General features: G+C 42.6%; 1 protein-coding gene across 1 annotated transcript; it reads right to left on the reverse strand.

Annotated features, from left to right (window-relative positions):
- Positions 1-5: 5 nt before the first annotated feature.
- On the reverse strand, positions 6-20,613 carry LOC115136505 (bromodomain and PHD finger-containing protein 3-like). The gene is given in 14 exon segments (XM_029672084.2): positions 6-1,336; positions 1,554-1,708; positions 3,383-3,480; positions 5,875-5,951; positions 6,048-6,117; positions 7,922-8,033; positions 8,036-8,490; positions 11,162-11,449; positions 11,564-11,876; positions 12,004-12,132; positions 12,318-12,449; positions 12,543-12,699; positions 12,943-14,446; positions 20,287-20,613. Coding segments are annotated over 13 exon segments (3,672 nt in total). The 5' UTR covers positions 14,433-14,446; positions 20,287-20,613; the 3' UTR covers positions 6-1,140.
- Positions 20,614-20,752: the final 139 nt, after the last annotated feature.

Consider the following 20,752-nt stretch of genomic DNA (forward strand, 5'->3'; position numbering starts at 1 on the left):
CAACCAACCATTTAAAACTTATTTATTGTGATAAAATATCATTTCAGACAGATTGTAGATCTTGTGGTACAATTCAAATGACAAGATCCAGAAGTCCTCTGCCACCTCAGTCTAGGAGGCTGGTGCACTTTTATGCTGACACAATTACAGGGTTTTGTGCCAACTGACCACATTCTCTGATATATCAATAAGTATTGTCACTGATACAAATAGCTACAGAGCTTAATCTTTTTCCATATTTATTTTTAAATAACACTTTCAAATTGTCACACGATGTAAATTAAAATCTAATTAGATTTTTGCATTCCTTAAATTACTTTGTGTATTATAAACACAGACATTTACATATATACAACATGATGTGCATATGCTTCTACACATGCACACGAGTTATATCACATTTTCTTTATATACCTATGGCTTCACAGCTCATATGTTCTTGAAACCTTTTCTAACAGATTGTGCTTTTCAAGTCATTGGAGGGTTTGCAAATAATATTTCGCCACGTTATTGACCTTGTTAAAAAAAAAAAAAGTGGTTGCAGTGACCGCTGACATGACCGGTGAGAAACAGCATCATCTCCATTGTCCTGACTAGACATTCAAAAGTCCTCATGTTCCATCAAATAGCTGCAACAAGCACACAATTTTCACTTCATATTAAAAAAAAAAAAATCCTTCACAATGTGTAAAAATATGTTTAAGAAGCATGGTATTTCAATGACAAATACAATCTGAATATGCTTTGAATCTAGCAAATCCCTTTTGAGGATAAAACAAATACTATGTATTTTCTTGATTCACTTGGCCTAAAACAACCATAATAATCATTAGACTCATTGCAACGGAGTGGTTGTGTAAAAGACCAAAACTAAAATCACAATGAATAATCACATTTTATCATGTCTTAGGAACTCCTCTCACATTTTCCCCAAATTCCAAAATGATAATGTTCACCCGAAGAGATGAGTCAACCAGACCATCACTCACTTAAGTATATCAAACCACTCAAATTCCATGTCCACCATCTGGTGAATTAATGAAGATACGGTCGTTCTTCTCTCACTCAAGCTCTTTGTTATTGGTTTGATCCCTCCTAACCAGACAGATTACGGTGGATTTGCACACTGATAAAAATCCTTCATATGAAATTGGAGGGGTTGAAACTGAGGTTCCCCTTAGCGTGGTTCATAACGTGGTTCAGGTGTATCATGGCACGGTCGTATGCCGTGTGTACAGACTTGCGGACGCTGGGCTTCTTGCCCTCCATCAGCCGCAGTTTGTCCACTGTGTCATCCATCCCCATTGGCAGCAACTTGTCCTGTGGGAGCCATTGCCTGAAAAGCAGCAAGAAGGTTCAACAGAACAACAAATACAATAGGAAGGAAACCTCTTTAGACCAGCTCTATTTTCCTGGACCCATTAAAAAGTGTCCTAGGGTAAGGAATGTTTTTTTTTTGGATACAATAGCATGGAATCAATAGACACACACATCAACTATCCAGCAACTATGTGACTTGTCATTCAGCAGAACACTCATCTTTACTTTCTTACCAGGTCCTTTTGGTGTCGAAGAACAGCACGAGGTAGTGCCTCTCCCCTGTCGCTTTCTGCCTCCGCTCCCCTAGTTTGAGCACGTCCCCAGGAGGCACGGGGATGGGGATGCCGTTGTGAAGAAGCCCTTCCTGAGGCATGTCAGGGTCAACAACCTGGGGAAATCAATTGGCGGTTTATGTATCCGGTTACTCTCTGTGCTACAACAACAACTGGTAAAGTCAAACTCAACGACATCTAAAAGATGGTAACTTGTCAACCACTACGTGTGCCAAACCGAAAACTCTTGAAAATCAAGCCAAGTCTATTGCAGTGCCTTCAGAAAGTGTTCACACTCATTTTCACACTCAAATGTTGTTGTGTGACAAAGTAAGATTAAAATGTATTTAATTGCCATGTTGTGACAACGATCTACACAAAATACTCTTGTTCGTGTGGAAGAATGTACTTTTAAAAAAATTAAATGAACAAAACACAAATATATTTTTATTACATAAGTATTCAACCACCTGAGTCAATACATATTAGAATCACCTTTGGCAGTAATTACAGCTGTGAGTCTTTCTGGGTAAGTCTCTAAGAGCTTTCCACGCCTGGATTGTACAATATTAGCTCATTATGCTTTTTAGAATTCTTCGAGCTCTGTCACGTTGGTTGTTGATCATTGCTAGACAGCTATTTTCAAGTCTCGCCATATGTTTTCAAGTCGATTTAAGTAAACTGTAACTAAGCCCCTCAGAAACATTCAATGTTGTCTTGGCAAGTAACTCCAGTTTGGCCTTGCGTATTAGGTTATTGACCTGCTGAAAGGTGGATTTGTCTCACAATGTGTTGGAAGCAGACCAGGTTAACCTCTGGGATTTTCTTTTTAATCCTAAAAAAACTCCCTAGTCCTTGCGGATGACAAGCATACCCATAACCTGATGGCGCCACCACCATGCTTGAAAATATGGGGAGTGGAACTCGGTGATGTGTTGTATTTGCCACATTATTTTGCAGTATTACTTTAGTGCCTTATTGCAAACAGGATGCATGTTTTGGAAGATGTTTTATTCAGTACACGCTTCCTTCTTTTCACTTTTCACATTTAGGTTAGTATTGTGGAGTAACTACAATCTTTTTGAGGCATCCTCAGTTCTATCACAGCCATTTAACTCTGTAACTGGTTGAAAATCACCATGGTGAAACCCCTGAGTGGTTTCCTTCCTCTCCGTCAATAGAGTTAGGAAGGACACCTGTATGTTTGTAGTGACTGAGTGTATTGATACACCATCCAAAGTGTCATTAATAATTTCACCATGCTCAAAGGGATATCCACCCATCTACCAATAGGTGCCCTTCTTCGCAAGGCATTGACAAAACATCCCTGGTCTTTGTAGTTGAATCTGTGCTTGAAATTCACAGCTCGACTGAGGGAACTTACAGATAATTGTGCTTCAACTTAGTACTGAGTAAAGGGTGTGAATACTTATGCAAATGTGATATTTCAGTTGTATTTTCTTTATACATTTGCAACCAAATGTTATATATATTTTTATTTTTTAGGCTTGCCATAAACAAAGGGGTTGAATATTTATTGACTCAAGACATTTAAGCTTTTCATTTTTTATTAATTTGTAAAAAAATAATAAGAAGAATTTAAAAACATAATTTCACACACTTTCACATTATGGGGTATTGTTTGTAGATCAGTGACACAATCTAAATGTAATTCATTTTAAAATGAGGCTGTAACAACAAAATGTGGAAAGAGTGAAGGGTTGTGAATATTTTCTGAAGGCACTGTAGGTACATGCAATGAATTAATGACATAACTCATGTTCTCTCACCATTGCTGGGTATGATGGATATCCACGACACTTAGCCCAGACCAAGTCCAGTGGTGTGAGCTCTGTCTGACTTTCAAAGGGCAAAAGAATACTCATCCCTGAGGACAAAGACAAGGGATGACATGGATTTTTAAAATTATATATCATGAATTCAAAATGATTGGCACCCTTGATAAAGATGAGCAAAAAAAGACTAAAATAAATAATATTAGTATAAAATAATTGTACAACTGCTCAGAGAGAGATTTTGTTTAATACAAAAAAAACATTTTCAAAAGATAGGGGTCAAAATTGGCACCAGTTTTCAATACTCTGCAAAACTCCCCATGCGATGATAACGGCACTGAACCTTCTTCTAAAATATTTTATGAGATTGTAGAACGCATTTTAGGCTATTCTTCCATACCAAATCTTACATTTCTTTGTGGAATTGGATGTGTACTAGGGGTTATTGTCTTGCTGGAAGGTCCAATTCCGGCTAAGTTTTAGCCTCCTGGCAGGGGCAACAGGGTTTTTGGCTAAAATGTCCTGGTACTTGATAAAGTTCATGATGCCATTGACCTTAAGGGTCCCAGGACCACCGGAAGCAAAATAGCCCCAGAACATCAAATAACACCATATTTTCCAGTAGGTATGAGGTTATTTTCTGCATATTTTTTTTTCTTCCCACATCAACCCCACCACTGGTGTGCGTGGCCAAAGAGCTCAATTTTCATGTCATCTGACCATAGCACCGGTTCATTCCACGTGCCAATGCATTTAGCAAACTCCTGGCGTTTACATTTGTTGGTTGCTCTCAAAGGCTTTTTTTCTATCTCATGTTAGCTATCTGATATTTCTCTGTCAAATCACAGCTATGCCAAGATAGCAAGAACTAGTGTCTGGAATGTGTTTCTTGAGACACTCGTTCTACAACGCCTTGCTACTCGCTAGTCTAATCAAATAATGTAGCTAGCTAGTGGAACCAACTCCAGGCACGGTCTTACTGCCAGCAAAACTTGTAGCTAGCATTGGCTGTAATACCTTTCCTGGACATCTGATTGTTGAACAACTTCTACGGAAGCCAATTTTCACTTGAGTAGCCATTTCCAACCCGAGCCTGACAGACCCCGACATTATGCACCGGGTTAGGGCCGGGTAAGGCCTGTGTTTTTGTTCTCCATCGATAACTAGGGTACGGGCAAGGCATCACTAAATTGATCACTAGCTTTTTGAAGCAGAGCCATTTGCTCGCGCTCTGACTAAGATCATAACGTGGTGTCAGAAGTGCTTCCACCTCGTCAAATATAAGACAGGAGAGAAGTTCCTTGAGTTTTGTCAGAGTTTAGAATGACGATAAGTAGCTACAGCTAACTACTCCCTAATCTCTCTTCATTGAGCAGAGCAGCCCAAGCGAAGACGTTGCTATGGCGACGCAGAGCGCGTTGCACCTAGGGAGCGAGTGACAGACAGAGAGGAGCAAGTCATGGATTTACTAAAGGAGGAAGTTATTTCTGATTTGGGTCGTACATTTGGCAGAAGCAATCGGGCCTGGGTATGGTAGGGCCTAAACGTCGCGGGCATGGGTAGGACATGAGCATTGCACGTCAAGCTACTGCAAAAGATACTCGTGTTGTTTGTGGAATTTGTTTTGCATGGCCTGGTGCGCCGGGTCTGCTCATTTTCGACCATTCCATTGGTGCTCCTAAGATGAGGTCTGCACCCGCTCCGGGCACTGGGCCATGCAAGGCGAACTTGCCCAGTCTTTCCCAGAAAACACGGTGCCCCCTATGTCTTTATAGGCAAAAGGGGCATGAATTGTTGACATCATTTTAACGCTAACCCTCAAGTAAATCATGATGCAGACGAGACCGACATGATGACCAAAATCATCCTATTGAAACTTTGTAGTCAATTTTGAAACTAGAATAAATGTTTCTGACTCATATAGATGCAACATAGGCCATTTTCAAAAGGAGAAGTTGGTTTTCATGGGAAGTTGACCTTTAATAAGTGTATTATTGTTTTAATAGCAAAAGAATGTTTTGCCTGAAGGTCAACCAACATTTTTCTCTTTGCATTTGTAAGTTCCCATGGTGATGGTTGACAAAGGGATTTTACATGGGTGTGACCTCATATTTATACCCCAGTGAAACAAGAAGCCATGGAAGACCACAATACGGTTCCTTAAACTGAGATTAAATTCAAAAAGTAGAATGTTAATGCAGATTTGATTTATAACACTCTTTAGAGAGGTGGCAATCATGTTGACCCCTATCTTCGAGAGAAGAAAAAGTATTACTTTTTCTCTGAGCAATTGTATTAGTATAAAATAATATAATTTCCCCCCAAAAAATGTAGCATACAATATAGCTTGGTATTTGTATTCTTAATTTTTTGCTCATCTTTATCAAGGGTGCCAATCATTTTCCACCCGACTGTATACATCCATATTTGCGAAATCATAGCTATTATGTCTGACCCTAAGGTATGTGGTGCATGGACACACTCACCTGAGCCTCCATTCTGCCTCTCTGGGACTTTAGCCAGAGCTGGTTTACCACGACTGCGTTTGGGTAGCAGGGGGGCACTACATCCATAGACAGAACAAAGGGAAGATGCATGTTATTTCTGAATATATTCCACCTTGCAAATCAGAGCATCAGGTGTTCAGAGAGATTCTCACCTGTGTTTTTGGTCATTGGATGGTGGGTCTGAGGAGTCCTCTTTGTGCTTTCCTAGCCCATTTGTCAAGCCTAGTAGAATACAAATTCTGTTAATTGATGTCGTCGTCATTATTATCTACCCTCTCTTCCCATATTCAACCCTCACAAATAAAGGGTGAAGACATGTTTTCCTTTATAATAAGTAATAACTTGTTAATACAACCACATACAGCTTTTCTTTTTTATTTAACCAGGTAGGCCAGTTGAGAAGTTCTCATTTACAACTGCGACCTGGCCAAGATAAAGCAAAGCAGTGCGACAAAACAACAACAGAGTTACACATAAACAAACGTGCAGTCAATAACACAATAGAAACATCTATGTACAGTGTGTGCAAATGTAGAAGAGTAGGAGAGGTAAGGCAATAAATAGGCCATAGAGGCAAAATAATTACAATTTAGCATTACAGATTGGCTGTGTACAGTACAGTGATCGGTAAGCTGCTCTGACAGCTGATGCTTAAAGTTAGAGAGGGAGATATAAGACTCCAGCTTCAGTGATTTTTGCAATTCATTCCAGTCAATGGCAACAGAGAACTGGAAGGAAAGGCGGCCAAATGAGGTGTTGGCTTTGGGGATGATCAGTGAAATATACCTGCTGGAGCATGTGCTACGGGTGAGTGTTGCTATGGTAACCTGTGAGCTGAGATAAGGCGGGGCTTTACTTAGCAAAACGTATAGATGACCTGTAGCCAGTGGGTTTGGCGATGAATATGAAGTGAGGGCCAGCCAACGAGAGCATACAGGTCGCAGTGGTGCGTAGTATATGGGGCTTTGGTGACAAAACAGATGGCACTGTGTGTTAGACTGCATCAAATTCGCTGAGTAGAGTGTTGGAGGCTATTTTGTAAATTACATCGCCAAAGTAAAGGATCGGTAGGATAGTCAGTTTTGCAGCATGAGTGAAGGATGCATTGTTGCGAAAAAGGAGGCCGATTCTAGATTTTATTTTGGATTGGAGATGCTTAATGTGAGTCTGGAAGGAGAGTTTACAGTCTAACCAGACACCTAAGTATTTGTAGTTGTCCACATATTCTAAGTCAGAACCGTCCAGAGTAGTGATGCTAGTCGGGCGGGAGGGTGCGGGCAGCAATCGGTTGAAGAGCATGCACTTAGTTATACTAGCATTTAAAAGCAGTTGGAAGCCACGGAAGGAGTGTTGTATGGAATTGAAGCTGGTTTGGAGGTTTGTTAACACAGTGTCCAAAGGGCCAGATGTATACAGAATGGCGTCGTCTCCGCAGAGGTAGATCAGAGAATCACCAGAAGCATTGATATATACAGATAAAAGAGTCGACCCGAGAATTAAACCCTGTGGCACCCCCATAGAGACTGCCAGAGGTCCGGACAACAGGCCCTCTGATTTGACACACTGAACTCTATCTGAGAAGTAGTTGGTGAACCAGGCGTGGCAGTCATTTGAGAAGCCAAGGCTATTGAGTCTGCCAATAAGAATACGGTGATTGACAGAGTCAAAAGCCTTTGCCAGGTCGATGAAGACGGCTGCACAGTATTTTATCGATGGTGGTTATGATATCGCTTAGGACCTTGAGCATGGCTGAGGTCCCCCCATAACCAGCTCGGAAACCAGATTGTATAGTGGAGAAGGTATGGTGGGAATGGTCGATGGTCTGTTTGTTAACTTGGCTTTCGAAGATTTTAGAAAGGCAGGGCAGGATGGATATAGGTCTATAACAGTTTGGGTCTAGAGTGTCTCCCCCTATGAAGAGGGGGATGCCCGCGGCAGCTTTCCAATCTTTGGGGATCTCAGACGTTACGAAAGAGAGCTCGAATGAAATGACAGAGCAAATGTAAATTAAATGTTTTGTATCTACCATCCTCTTTGACGAGATGGAGGGGCTTGTCTGCCTCGCTGTCAGAGTTGGACCCTCTGGACCTCAGGTGGTGGGATGACGGTGAGGAGGGTGTGGGCGGTGTGGGGGTGGGGCAGGGTTGGAGAGGGCGGTCACACTGGGAGGTTTTGAAATGGTGGGGGTACGGTCCAAGCCATTGGTTTTACCCTCAGTGGTCCGTCTGTTCTGTAACTGTGCCGCCTTGTTCTTTGAGAGTCTTGCTCCATTTTTAGCTTTCTTGAACAGAACCGATGTACGACGGCCAACTCCAACCAAAGGACAGGCATTAATGGGAGGACTGGGAGTTTCCAAAGGAGAGACCTCTTGAGAAGCCTCCCCCTGTTTGCACGGTGTCGGTGTCTCCCCAACTTCAGCATCATCATCACTCCGCCCGTTGCCCCCACTACGGGAGGATCTCTGGCGCTTGTAGGAGCGCCCTGGTGACCTTCGCCCTGTGGTCACTAGGCCCAGTAAGGGTGGTTCAGGCGGGGCATCGCCTGGCAGGGGGGACGACACTGGGCATGAAGGCTCTAGTGTTGGTGGAGAGTCATCTACAAGAAGGAAACATGCATTTATCACCTTGTTAAAGCTCAGACACACCGGTAGGATTGTCAAATGTTTGACTACCGACATTACTTAGCACTTCTGAACAGTGTGGGCAAATAATCTCTTTTTTATTCACACAGCAAAGATCTTGAAGTCGTCAGCCACTCAGCCTTGTTAAAATACTCCAAACCAGAAGGTGGCAGTAGCGTTGTTTGGCAATGCATATCCATGTTTATTGCTTATGGTCTAGATTCCAAGCTATCTGCACTAATGTTGCTATTTTGTAGAAAGCCCTTGTTGTTACTAGCCAGATGGCCACCTAGCCAGATGACGAAGAAACAATTGAACTCACCATAATCCCATGCCGCCAGTGCCAGCCCATAGACAAAAGTTTAGTTAGCTAGCTAACGTTAGATGTATATATTTTTGGCTCCCCCACGTGGGAGTTTGTGCTCTCTGATTGGCTCAAAGTCAAGTGGTTAGCCACTGACGAGCATTGCCATTCTACAAGTAGAATCGGTAGGTTCGTACAGGGTACAGCTTTTGTTCTAGCAAGAGAAGGACCGGCCTCCCACTGTGATAAGTACCTGTCGGCAGTCTATCGGCAGTGAGATTCTCTGTGTGTTTCATGCTTTAGGGCAGGGGTTCCCAAACTTTTCACTCAGACATTTTCTTGCAATTCTATACATTTTGCCATGTCTAATGTTTATTCATGTGATATTTGAGTGACTCAAACATTACAACAAAATCTTTATTTAGCCATTTTACATATAAAACCTTATTTGTTCATCAAAAATGTTGAATAACTCACCACAGGTTAATGAGAAGGGTGTGCTTGAAAGGATGCATATAACTCTGCAATGTTGGGTTGTATTGGAGAGTCTGTCATAAATAATTTTCCACACACATTCTGTGCCTGTATTTAGTTTTCATGCTAGTGAGGGCCGAGAATCCACTCTCACATAGGTACGTGGTTGCAAAGGGCATCAGTGTCTTAACAGCGCGATTTGCCAAGGCAAGAAACTCTGAGCGCAGCCCAATCCAGAAATCTGGCAGTGGCTTCTGATAAAATTTTCAGAGAACCGCTTGTTGTAATTTCGACGAGGCTCTCTTGTTCAGATATCAGTAAGTGGACTGAAGGCAGGGCATGAAAGGGATAACGAATCCAGTTGTTTGTGTCATCCATTTCAGGAAAGTACCTGCGTAATTGCGCACCCAGCTCACTCAGGTGCTTCTCTATATCACATTTGACACGGTCCGTAAGCTTGAGTTAATTTGCACACAAAAAAAATCATACAATGCTGAAAAGACCTGTGTGTTGTCCTTGTTAATGCAGACAGAAAAGAGCTCCAACTTCTTAATCAGTAATGAAAACTTTAAGCTCATCTCTAAATTTAAAAAAAAAAAAAACATGTCAATACTTTGTCCCTTGATGACCAGCACATTCTGTATGTTGTAAAAGCGTTACATGGTCGCTGCCCATATCATTACATAATGCAGAAAATACATGAGAGTTCAGGGGCCTTGCTTTAGTGTCCTAACTGTAGTGTCCAAAACGTCTTCCAAGCGTTCAGGTATTCCCTTGGCAGCAAGAGCCTCTCGGTGGATGCTGCAGTGTACCCAAGTGGCATCGGGAGAAACTGCTTGCACACGCGTTACCACTCCACTATGTCCCCCTGTCATGGCTTTAGATACCAGTATAGATACCAACACATCCTGACCACCAAAGTCCATTTGATGTCACTAAGCTGTCCAGTACTTTAAAAATATAATCTCATGTTGTCCTGGTTTCCAATGGTTTGCAGAAGAGGATGTGTTCCTTAATTGACACCCCATAAACATAACGGACATATACCAGGAGCTGTGCCAGGCCCTCCACGTTTGTTAACTCATCCAGCTGTAACGCATATAATTCACTGGCTTGTATGCGAAGCAGTAATTGTTTCAAAACATCACCTGCCATGTCAATGATGTGTTGTGAAACAGTGTTGCTTGATGAAGGCATTGTCTCTGTATAGTTTTTTGGGCTTTTCCCCCAGCAATGTCCCAGCCATATCCGCAGCAGCAGGAAGAATTAAGTCCTCCACAATAGTATGCCTGTCTTAGCCACTCGGTAGCTCACCATATAAGACGCTTCTAGCCCCTTCTAATTAATGGTATCTGTTGCTTTCATACATGTCTTACTACTCGAAGGTCATCTTTATTCTCGCTCAAAATGGTCATGTTTTGTTTATAAATGTCTGCGCAAGAGTGAAGGTTTCCCACGAGAGAGTAACAGTTAATGTGATTGGATGTTGATTACAATGCTACCTGTATTTGACATTGTGTTGTTATTTCGCTGAACACTAGACGGTTTAATAAACATTTTGCCAATGAAACAAGGCTACTCAGGTGAGAAAGAAACCTCACCCAAATGTATTAGCTCCGTTGGAAAACATAAATGTACTGTTGAAAATGTGAAGACATTTTTTTATTTTTATAAATAAATGTGAATCACATTTTTATTTGGCGTACACTCGACGGCATTGCGCGTACCTCACCCAGTTTGGGAATACCTGCTTTAGGGTAATAACATCAGAATTGCACAACAACAAATCAATAATTTGACTAACACATCAATTATAGAAAGATTAGTAGGGTTAGAAAGCAACAATAAAAGTAAATCTCTTCTCTTACCTGTCCCCGGGGTAGAGGCTGATGTTAAAGGACCGTTCTCCACATTGCCCTTCTCTCCCTTTTCTTCTTCCCCCTCTTCCTCGACTTCTTCTTCTTTCCCGTTGAGAGACTGTGAGCGCTGCTGCTTGTGTCCGATCGTGTTGATCTCTCTGCGCAACAGCCGGATGCGTTTGGTTCTCCCTCCACTGGAGTGCATGGACGTCACCATGTCCAGCTTCTCCAGCAGGGCCTTCAGCTGCTCCTCTGTGGACAGGTGGAGCCTGTTGTCTGGGTCCAGGAGAGAGTCCACTGTAGAGAGAACACAAAAAGAGGAGAAAGAGAAGAGAGACATGAGTTATGATTGTGAAGCTTTATTCTCTGAACGCCATTCCACGGCCAACCCAACCTGTGAGCTGTGCTCACCGTCCTCCCAGGTGCATTGGTAGAAGCCGTGCATGTTGGGGAAGTCTGGGAGGTGCATGCCCGTGCTGGGGTCCAACCCGATGCTCTGGGCCTGTCTGTGGGCGTGGCGGAGGATGGCCCCTCCCACCTCCCGCAGATGCAGGGCGGCTCGGTGGAACGCGGTTTCCTTTGAGTTGTACCTCAGGCAGTTGGACACCATGAGGTTGAAGTCGCCCTCCAGGTCTGCAATGGAGCAGTAAGCATGGGCCTCCAGTTTGGAACGCATGCTGGACAAGTCCATGGGCTTGGAGATGAACTCCAGATAGTCCGGGACCTTCAATTAAAAACAAACAAGTGAACAAACTTTTCAAGAAAGAAGCAGGTGAGAAAAGCATAGCTAGAGGCTGAATTGTAAAGCAATGCAAAAAAAGACCAATCTAATCTTATCTAACTCTACTAACCTCTGCTAGATTCACAGGCTGAGAGAATATCTGCGCCGTGTCCTTCTCCTGAAGCTGGTCGAGGGTGGAGCGCAGCAGTATTAACGCAGGGGTCAACTTCAGCTCCAGAGCAGCCTGTTGAAGTTTCATCTGGAGGGAGAATGAAAGAGGGGGAGAGAAAGAGGTCATATGAAAGGGTGCAGAGTCATTTAAGGAAAGCAATTAGACAGATACAGTGACTGTAAAAATGCATTATTTTCATACGTCATATGCAAATTGTAACTCATGATTATACAGTATGTAAAATCATGGCCTCCCACGACTGACAAAAGTACCTGCTCTCTCTTTAGTCGCTCTCTCTTGCGAATGAGTTCCACCAGGAGCCGGGCTCTCTCCAGGTCCTGCCGCAACTTCTGCCAGTACCGTAGCTCCTCCCTTGCCGCACTAAGCTTCTCATCAGGCTCCCTCTGAACACATGCAAACACACATTTTACATTTCACTATCAACACAAGATCTATAATTGACATTAAGCCCCCCCCCCCCCCCGTATTTTCCTGACCTGCTCAGCAGTCTTGTGAGCCTGCAGATGCGAGTGCAGGCGCCGGATGAGAGGCATGCCGTTTCGGGATTGACGTTTCAGCAGCCAGTAGTTGTGAAGCCTCTGTATGAACTGGTTCTTCCTCTGGACAGCAACCCCAGTGCAAATCTTGTTCAGCCTGTTCATGACATTGCAATAACTGTTATTCATATTTTGGCATCTTTCCACTGTATAGATAGTGTATTAATAGTTAGTACAAGGCAGTTGTACTGTTCCATTAAACATACATTATTATTAGGCTATAAAAATGTGCTCTCTAAACTGAAGATCACTCAAAGCAAATATACCGGTAGTAAGAAGACAAAAGAGAATAATTCTACTGGGAGTGTTGTGTTCGTAGTAGGGGTGTGGGAGGGCTGACCTGTGAGAGGGGATCTGAGGCACCAGCAGCACAGGCACAGCGGAGCGACGGGCCGTCTGACCTTTCTTCTTCTTCTGGCCCTTGGGAGTCTTTTTACTGGGTAGGGCCAAGGGGCTCTGAGTGTATGACCTTTGACCTCTGTTCCCCCTTCCTCCCACCAGCCTCCCCTCCACATCACCAGACCCATCTCGCTTTAACCCGACCGGGGAGTGATTCTCACAGAAGGCAGTTTTCTTTACAGAGAAGGTGGTTCCGTTGACGCCGGTCTCTCGGACCGGGTCGATCTTCATGAAGAGGCCAGCCTTCTGGGCACAGGTGACATGGAAGGCCCGGTAACAGTTGGCCTTGTGGCACTGGATGGACGCGCCCCAGCCTTTCTGCTTGCACAGGTGGCAGGTGAGCTTCCAACGGGCTGGGGGGATGTTGTTCACCCCCTCCACGGGCTCCAGGAACACCGTGTTGGCAAAGCACACCTCTGGGATCCATATGGCACAGACTACGTGGGCCCAGCGTCCATCACTAGTCTGTTTGAAGGCACCTCCCCGGTTGGGGCAGAGCACACAGTCCACGGGGCGCGAGGGGGACTGCAGACAGCAGCGGCACAACCACTGGCCCTCAGGAATGTAGGGCACACCGTAACACTCCTGGTGGACGGCCAGGTTGCAGATGTCACAGAACAGGATGACGTTGCTGTTGAGACACTCGTCGTCCAGGCAGACGCAGCAGAAGGCATCCTCGTCTATGGCACTCTGGGACAGGGCCTGGCTCCGTGACTCCAGGATGGACTCCCTCTCCAGACGGTCGATCAGCAGCTCAAAGGTATCCGGGGAGACGGAAGCGTGGCCATCAGACACCCTCTTTTGGTTGACCATCTCCAGCCAGGCCAGGTCCTCCTCGTCCATGTCGTACTCTGCCTCACAGTCCTGCTCCTCTCCTGACTTCTCTATGAACCGGTAGTAGGCCGCAGGGAGGGGAGGTGCGGCTGAAGGACACAGGGAGTCCAGCACGCGGAAGGTGGGCTCAGGGAGAGGGCTTTGGTGGGAAGGGTGCTGGGAAGGATCGGTTTGGCTTTGCGTGTGTTGCTGACCGCCAGAACGTCGGCTCAGGTGAGATGAGGTTTTGCTCTCCCTCCTGCGGCCCTTTGGGTTGGGAGGTTTGCGCCCTGGTCTGGCTCTGCTCTGGGTTTGTTCGCTGTTTTCTTTGTTACTGTTGCACTCAACAATGTCCTGAGCCATCATCTCGTCCTCTGTGATGACTGGCAGAGGGTCTGTGATGTTGATCCTGTGAAGCCTTCCATCCAGGTCCACCTCCACCATCTTCTGGGCCTGAGCATAGGTCAAAGTCTCTCTAGATGGAGATAGTTGCAGTCTGTAGGGGGAAGGCGGCCGCGGCCGAACACTGGAGACCCTGCCCCTTCCCCTTCCCCGGCCCCGGCCCATCTCAAGCCCAACTTCTCCAGCACTGCATCCCCGCCTCCGCAGCCTCCTCATGGGGGTCTAGTTTCCTAGAATGGAGAGGGTGGAGTTATGCAACAAAAAAAAGAGAAAACAAATCTGTTGTTCAATTCTGAATTGCACACTAAGTCAATCGAGGAACTAATTAGAAGGTATCCTTCATTTGAAATGTCATGAATGATGATTACATAGCACATTAGGATAGAGAGACTATAACTTAGATGTATGTGAGATAAGGAAGACAACCCACCAGAGTAGATTTGAAACAGTCAAACACCAATTTATCAACATACAGTAGCTAATGCACTCACCAGTGCCAGCCTGCTGCAAGTTTGTGCAAGAGAGATTCACAGGAACATGCACATTACATTTTCTGGTCAAAATAGGGCAATTCAACGGTAATTGTACTGAGACTCAGATTTTTCATTTTTTAAAATTTATTTAACCTTTATTTAACTAGGCAAGTCAGTTAAAAACAAATTCTTATTTACAATGACGGCCTATCAAAAGGCCTCCTGCGGGGGACGGGGCTGGGATTAAAAATAAATAATTAAATAAAAATATAGGACAAAACACACATCACGACAAGAAACACAACACAACACTACATAAAGAGACCTAAGACAACAACATAGCAAGGCAGCAACACAACATGACAACAACATGGTAGCAACATAACATGACAGCAGCACAACATGGTAAACATTTCAAATGTATGCCAAACAAAAAAACATTAATTTCAAAGTATAACAAACCATACAACTCTGCAACTTTTACACTGACATTTTGACAAAAACATTTAATGGAAGAACTGTGCAGATGCAAAGTTTCGTAACAGAATTTCTGTAAAATCTTGCTTTTTACGTGACATTTTCAAAAAAACTCTTAAATATCTGCTCAGAGTTAAGATTCAATGATGTCTGCTATGACATCCTGAGTTTGAAAACATATCTTTGGTAATTAAACTACAGTAAGTGAGGTGGATTTACACCCGGTAACAGAATTGCAGAAACAGAATTTCAACATGGGTCCCTGATCTGTACTATACAGAAATACATAATTATGTATAGTTCATGGTGATGTATCCTAAATAGGTAAACAAACGTAGAAATATTTAATATCCTCCTTTGCATATTTGGGCATTATTCTACACATTGGCTATTATTTTAATGAGCTCCGCGGGCCAAACAACACCAAATTTGGTTGGTCCGGACTAAATCTGAACCAATCATAGACCTCTACGTTTCACATGTTTGGAGATCAAAGTACAGCACAGTGGAGTATAGTCAAGTAGAGTACAGTTCAATACCATACAGTAGAGTACAGTAAAGTATAGTTCAATACAAATAATTATAGTGTAACCTACCCATGCTTGTGTGCTCTACTGTGTACAGTACAGAATTCTACTCCACTCTATAGGACTGTACTATACTTTTCCTTACTGTAATGTTCTACTGTACTGTAATGTACTATACTACTTTCTTAACTGTACTGTGCTCTACTATACTCTACTGTCCAAACTTGTGAAAACTAGACATCTATGATCGGTTCAGATTTGTTTTGGACCAAATCTGAACCAATCACGGACGTCTATGTTTGGGCCAAATCAAGGCCGGTCCAGACGTCTGATGTTGGATGTTGAAAACAAATGTTGAAATCAAGTTCAGGGTGGATTGACCAAATTTCAACTACTTTTCAACGTCCGTGGACATCGGTGCTCAGTGGTTGAAAGGGCTGGTTACAGTAAATGGAAAGAGGGGCTCATGGGGTAAGAACCAGTAAGAAACATGTATGTGAGTGAGTGGTTGTCCAGACTTTTCACACTCTTGCTTTGACCACCAGACGACAGAAAGAGAAAGAAAACAGTTCTGCTGAACATATGCCAGTGGAAGGGAGGACAGTAACAGGTCACCCAAATGTGGTGTGACTATTATGATATTCCCATTGTAGCCAAATCAATTGCAGAAATTCCATTAACAGTGTTTGGGGAAATTTTGTTACTGATTTAGTGTCAGAATTGAGTTTAAATCACTTACTAATTCATAAACTAAATTTGTATTAGTAAAAACTGACTAATTGATACGTCTACTTTTACTTGTTACTTCTGTTCATTTTCTTTATCCTCCCTAATCATGAGGGAGAGAAATTTGAAATGATCTTAAAGATATGTGGGTTTTTGGTAAAGGATATTCAAGACACAAGGCAATGTTTCTTAAACTTACAGAAGACTAAAAAAACATATACTAATCTAACTGTTGGTATTGGTTGGCAAGGGTATTTTTATTTAACCTTTATTTAACTACGCAAGTCAGTTAAGAACAAATTCTTATTTTACAATGACAGCCTACCCCTCCCCTAACCTGGACAACACTGGGCCAATTGTGCACCGCCCTATGGGACTCACTATCACAGCCAGTTGTAATACAGCCCGGGATCGAACCAGGGTCTGTAGTAACACCTCTAGCACTGAGATGCAGTGCCTTAGAATGCTGCACCACTCTTTACTTCAAAATTGTGTTTAATTTCTAATACCTTTTAAGACTTTTTCTGGTAGATGTTTTCTAAGAAATCAAAGGCTTTAATTATTCCATTATAATTTTGGGGATTGAAAATGGTTGAACAATGTATAGTGTCTTCATACCCCTTGACTTATTCCACATTTGTTGCATTACAGCCTGAATTCAAAATGGATTAATAATCCATCCAATTCTCACCCATCTACACATAATAACCCATAATGACAAAATGAAAAAGTTTCTAGAAATGTTTGCTAATGTAATGAAAATGAAATATACTGAACAAAAATATATATGCAACAATTTCAACGATTTTACTGAGTTACAGGTCATATAAGGAAATCAAAGTGAAATGAATTCATTAGGCCCTAATATATAGATTTCACATGTATGGGCAGGGGTGTTGCCATGGAAGGGTCCGGGAGGGCATAGGCCCACCCACTGGGGAGCCAGGCCCAGCGAATCAGAATGAGTTTTTCCCCACGAAAGGGGATGTCGAGGTCCTTGGGTGACGTGGTCTGCAGTTGTGAGGCCGGTTGGACGTACTGCCAAATTCTCTAAAACGACATTGGAGGTGGCTTATGGAAGAGAAATGGACATTCAATGCTCTGGAAACAGAGGGTTACTGAGTGGTGCAGTGGTCTAAGGCACTGCATCTCAGTGCTAGAGGCATAACTACAGACCCTGGTTCGATTCCAAGCTGTATCACAACCAGCTGTGATTGGGATCCCCATGTCAGTAAAAATAAAAATTGTTCTTAACTGGCTTGCCTACTTAAATTAAGTTAAAACAGCTTTGGCAGACATTCCTGCAGTCAACATGCCAATTGCACGAGCTCTCAAAACCTGTGGAATTGTGTTATGTGACAAAAACTGCACATTTTAGAGTGGCCTTATATTGTCACCAGCACAAGGTGCACCAGTGTAATGATCATACTGTTTAATCAGCTTCATGATATGTCACACCCATCAGATGGATGGATTATCTTGGCAAAGGATGCTCACTAAACAGGGACAAACAAACGTGTGCACAAAATTGGAGAGAAATAAGCTTTTTGTGCATACTGAACAATTCTGGGATCTTTTATTTCAGCTCATGAAACATGGGACCCATGCTTTACATGTTGCATTTATATTTTATACAAGAATATCTCATTTACATAAGTACTCACACCCCTGAGTCAATACTTTGTGGAAGCACCTTTGACAGAGATTACAGCTGATTCTTTCTGGGTCCAAGAGCTTTTCACACCGGTATTGTACAACATTTGCCCATTCTTTTCAAACTTCATCAAGCTCTGTCAAATTGTTTATTGATCATTGCTAGACAACCATTTTCAGGTCTTGCCCTAGATTTAAGTCAAACCTGTACTCAGGAACATTCACTGTCTTCTTGGTAAGCAACTCCAGTGTAGATTTGGCCTTGTGTTTTAGATTACTGTCCTGCTGAAAGGTGATTTCATCTCCCAGTGTCTGGTGGAAAGCAGACTGAACCAGGTTTTTTCTCTAGGATTTTGACTGTGCTTAGTTCCATTCGGTTTCTTTTTTTCTCCTGAAAAACTCTGCAGTCCTTAAATATGCTTGAAAATATGGAGAGTGGTACTCAGTAATGTGATGTATTGGATTTGCCTCGAACTTGACAATTTGTATTCAGGACAAAAAGTGAATTGCTTTGACACATTTTTTTGCAGTATTTCTTTCGTGCCTTGCTGCAAACAGGGTGTATGTTTTGGAATATTTTGTATTCTGTACAGACTTCCTTCTTGTAATTATGTCAGTTAGGTTAGTATTGTGAAGTAACTACAAATTTGTTGATCATCTCAGTTTTAAAAAGTCACCCATTGGCCTTATGGTGAAATCCCTGAGTGGCATCCTTTCTCTCCGGCAGCAGAGTTAGGAAGGACGCCTGTGTCTTTGTAGTGACTGGGTGTTTTGATACACCATCTAAAGTGTAATTAATAACTTCCCCATGCTCAAACATATATTCGATGTCCCGCTTTTTTTATTTGCCCATCTACCAATAGGTGCCCTTTTTTGCAAGGCATTGGAAAACATCCCTGGCCTTTGTGGTTGAATCGGTGTTTGAAATTCACTGCTCGACTGAGGGACCTTACAGATAATTTAATGTGTGGGGTACAGAGATGAGGTAGTCATAAAAAACAACTATTATTTCACACAGAGTGACCATGCAACTTATGTGACTTGTTAAGCACATTTTTACTCCTTTACTTATTTAGGCTTAACATAACAAAGGGGTCAAATACTTATTGACTCAAGACATTTCAGCTTTTCATTTTTATTAATTTGTAAAAATTTCGAAAAAACATAATTCCACATTGACATTATGGGGTATTGTGTGTGGGCCAGTGACAAAACGTCTACATTTAATAAATTTTCAAATTCAGACCAACACAACAAAGTGTGGAAAAAGTCAAGGGGTGTGAATACTCTGAAGACAATATATATATATATATACCTTAAAGTCTAAGAGACAGACCCTTAGCTTTCATTTGACATGCTCTTATGAACTTCACATGTTCGTGCTCCTGGGACCTTTCACATGAAATGACCAATAGCCACAAAGCAGAAGAGACATTAGGCCTACTGATTTTACTACTGATTTGCAATCAAACAAATTATCACAGATTCATCTCATATCAGAAAAACCCTAAAAGCAATTTGGTAGCTATTATAGTCACGGAGGTATGATTACGGAGCGGAGGTAGCCTAGTGGTTGGCCCAGTAACTGAAAGGTTGCTAGATCGAATCCCCGAGCTGACAAGGTAAAAATCTGTCGTTCTGCCCCTGAACAAGGCTGTTAACCCAATGTTCATTGTAAATAAGAATTTGTTCTTTAACTGACTTGCCTGGTTAAAAAAAAGAAAAATGACAGCAGTTTCTATGCTACACATCTAACTAACAGCCTAGTTTACATCCAATCACAGCTCGAGAATATTCCACACTTCTATATGTAACCAATCAACTGCTCGTATCTTCTATTTTTTTGCTCACATAGTTGGGTTGCAGGGCGCTAAACACCAAACCGACCCGACTGTCAGCCATTTTATCCATACAACATTTGCAGTCACTATTATTGTGAACTGATAAGCAACCTATAAAACAGTGGCACCATAACTGGGTTAACACGGTCCATAACTACAAGTATCATTTCGGCTAGAATGCCGCAATGTGTGTCGTATGTGTACGCAGGCTACGGACCCTTCAAACACAACTCTAACGCTAGCTAACGTTTTAACAAACTAACGTTACTATTTGATAGCTAGCTTGCACAGGGCACATTTAGCTCGACATGACGAGCGCCATATTTTATGAAGCAAAAACAAACAAGTCAGCCAAAATGTCGGAAGTGTTTACCTTGTTTAACGTGATCCTATGACATGCGCGAGCCAGAGAAAGATAACGTTAGCTAACGTTGAAATACGACCGACATGCTAGTAACAAGCTATGCCATTGCTACCCGGTAATTTCAGGGGCGACAGCGTCATCTTCAGCACTTCAGTCCTCCATGGTGACTTCGGACAAAATGCTCAAACTCGACCTGCTTACATATCTGTGATTTAGACGTCTTCGACTTGAAATGGCTACTCTAAATGGCACATACAATAACGTAAGATGTGTCAGATTGATGTAGCTAGCTAGCTACCTTGGGATGTAGCTAGATATTCAGTCAAGATGGCTTGAAAAAAAACGCCCCTTTGGAGAGAAAAAAAAAAAAACTAGCACAGCCTAATTTTACCGCGTACACTACGCGCGTTCGATTATGATTGGCCAACACAGAAACCCCATTGCATCGAGTTGGAACGGGACAACACATTATCGC

The sequence above is a fragment of the Oncorhynchus nerka genome, linkage group LG2 (genome assembly GCF_034236695.1).
Source record: "Oncorhynchus nerka isolate Pitt River linkage group LG2, Oner_Uvic_2.0, whole genome shotgun sequence".
Taxonomy (NCBI): domain Eukaryota; kingdom Metazoa; phylum Chordata; class Actinopteri; order Salmoniformes; family Salmonidae; genus Oncorhynchus; species Oncorhynchus nerka.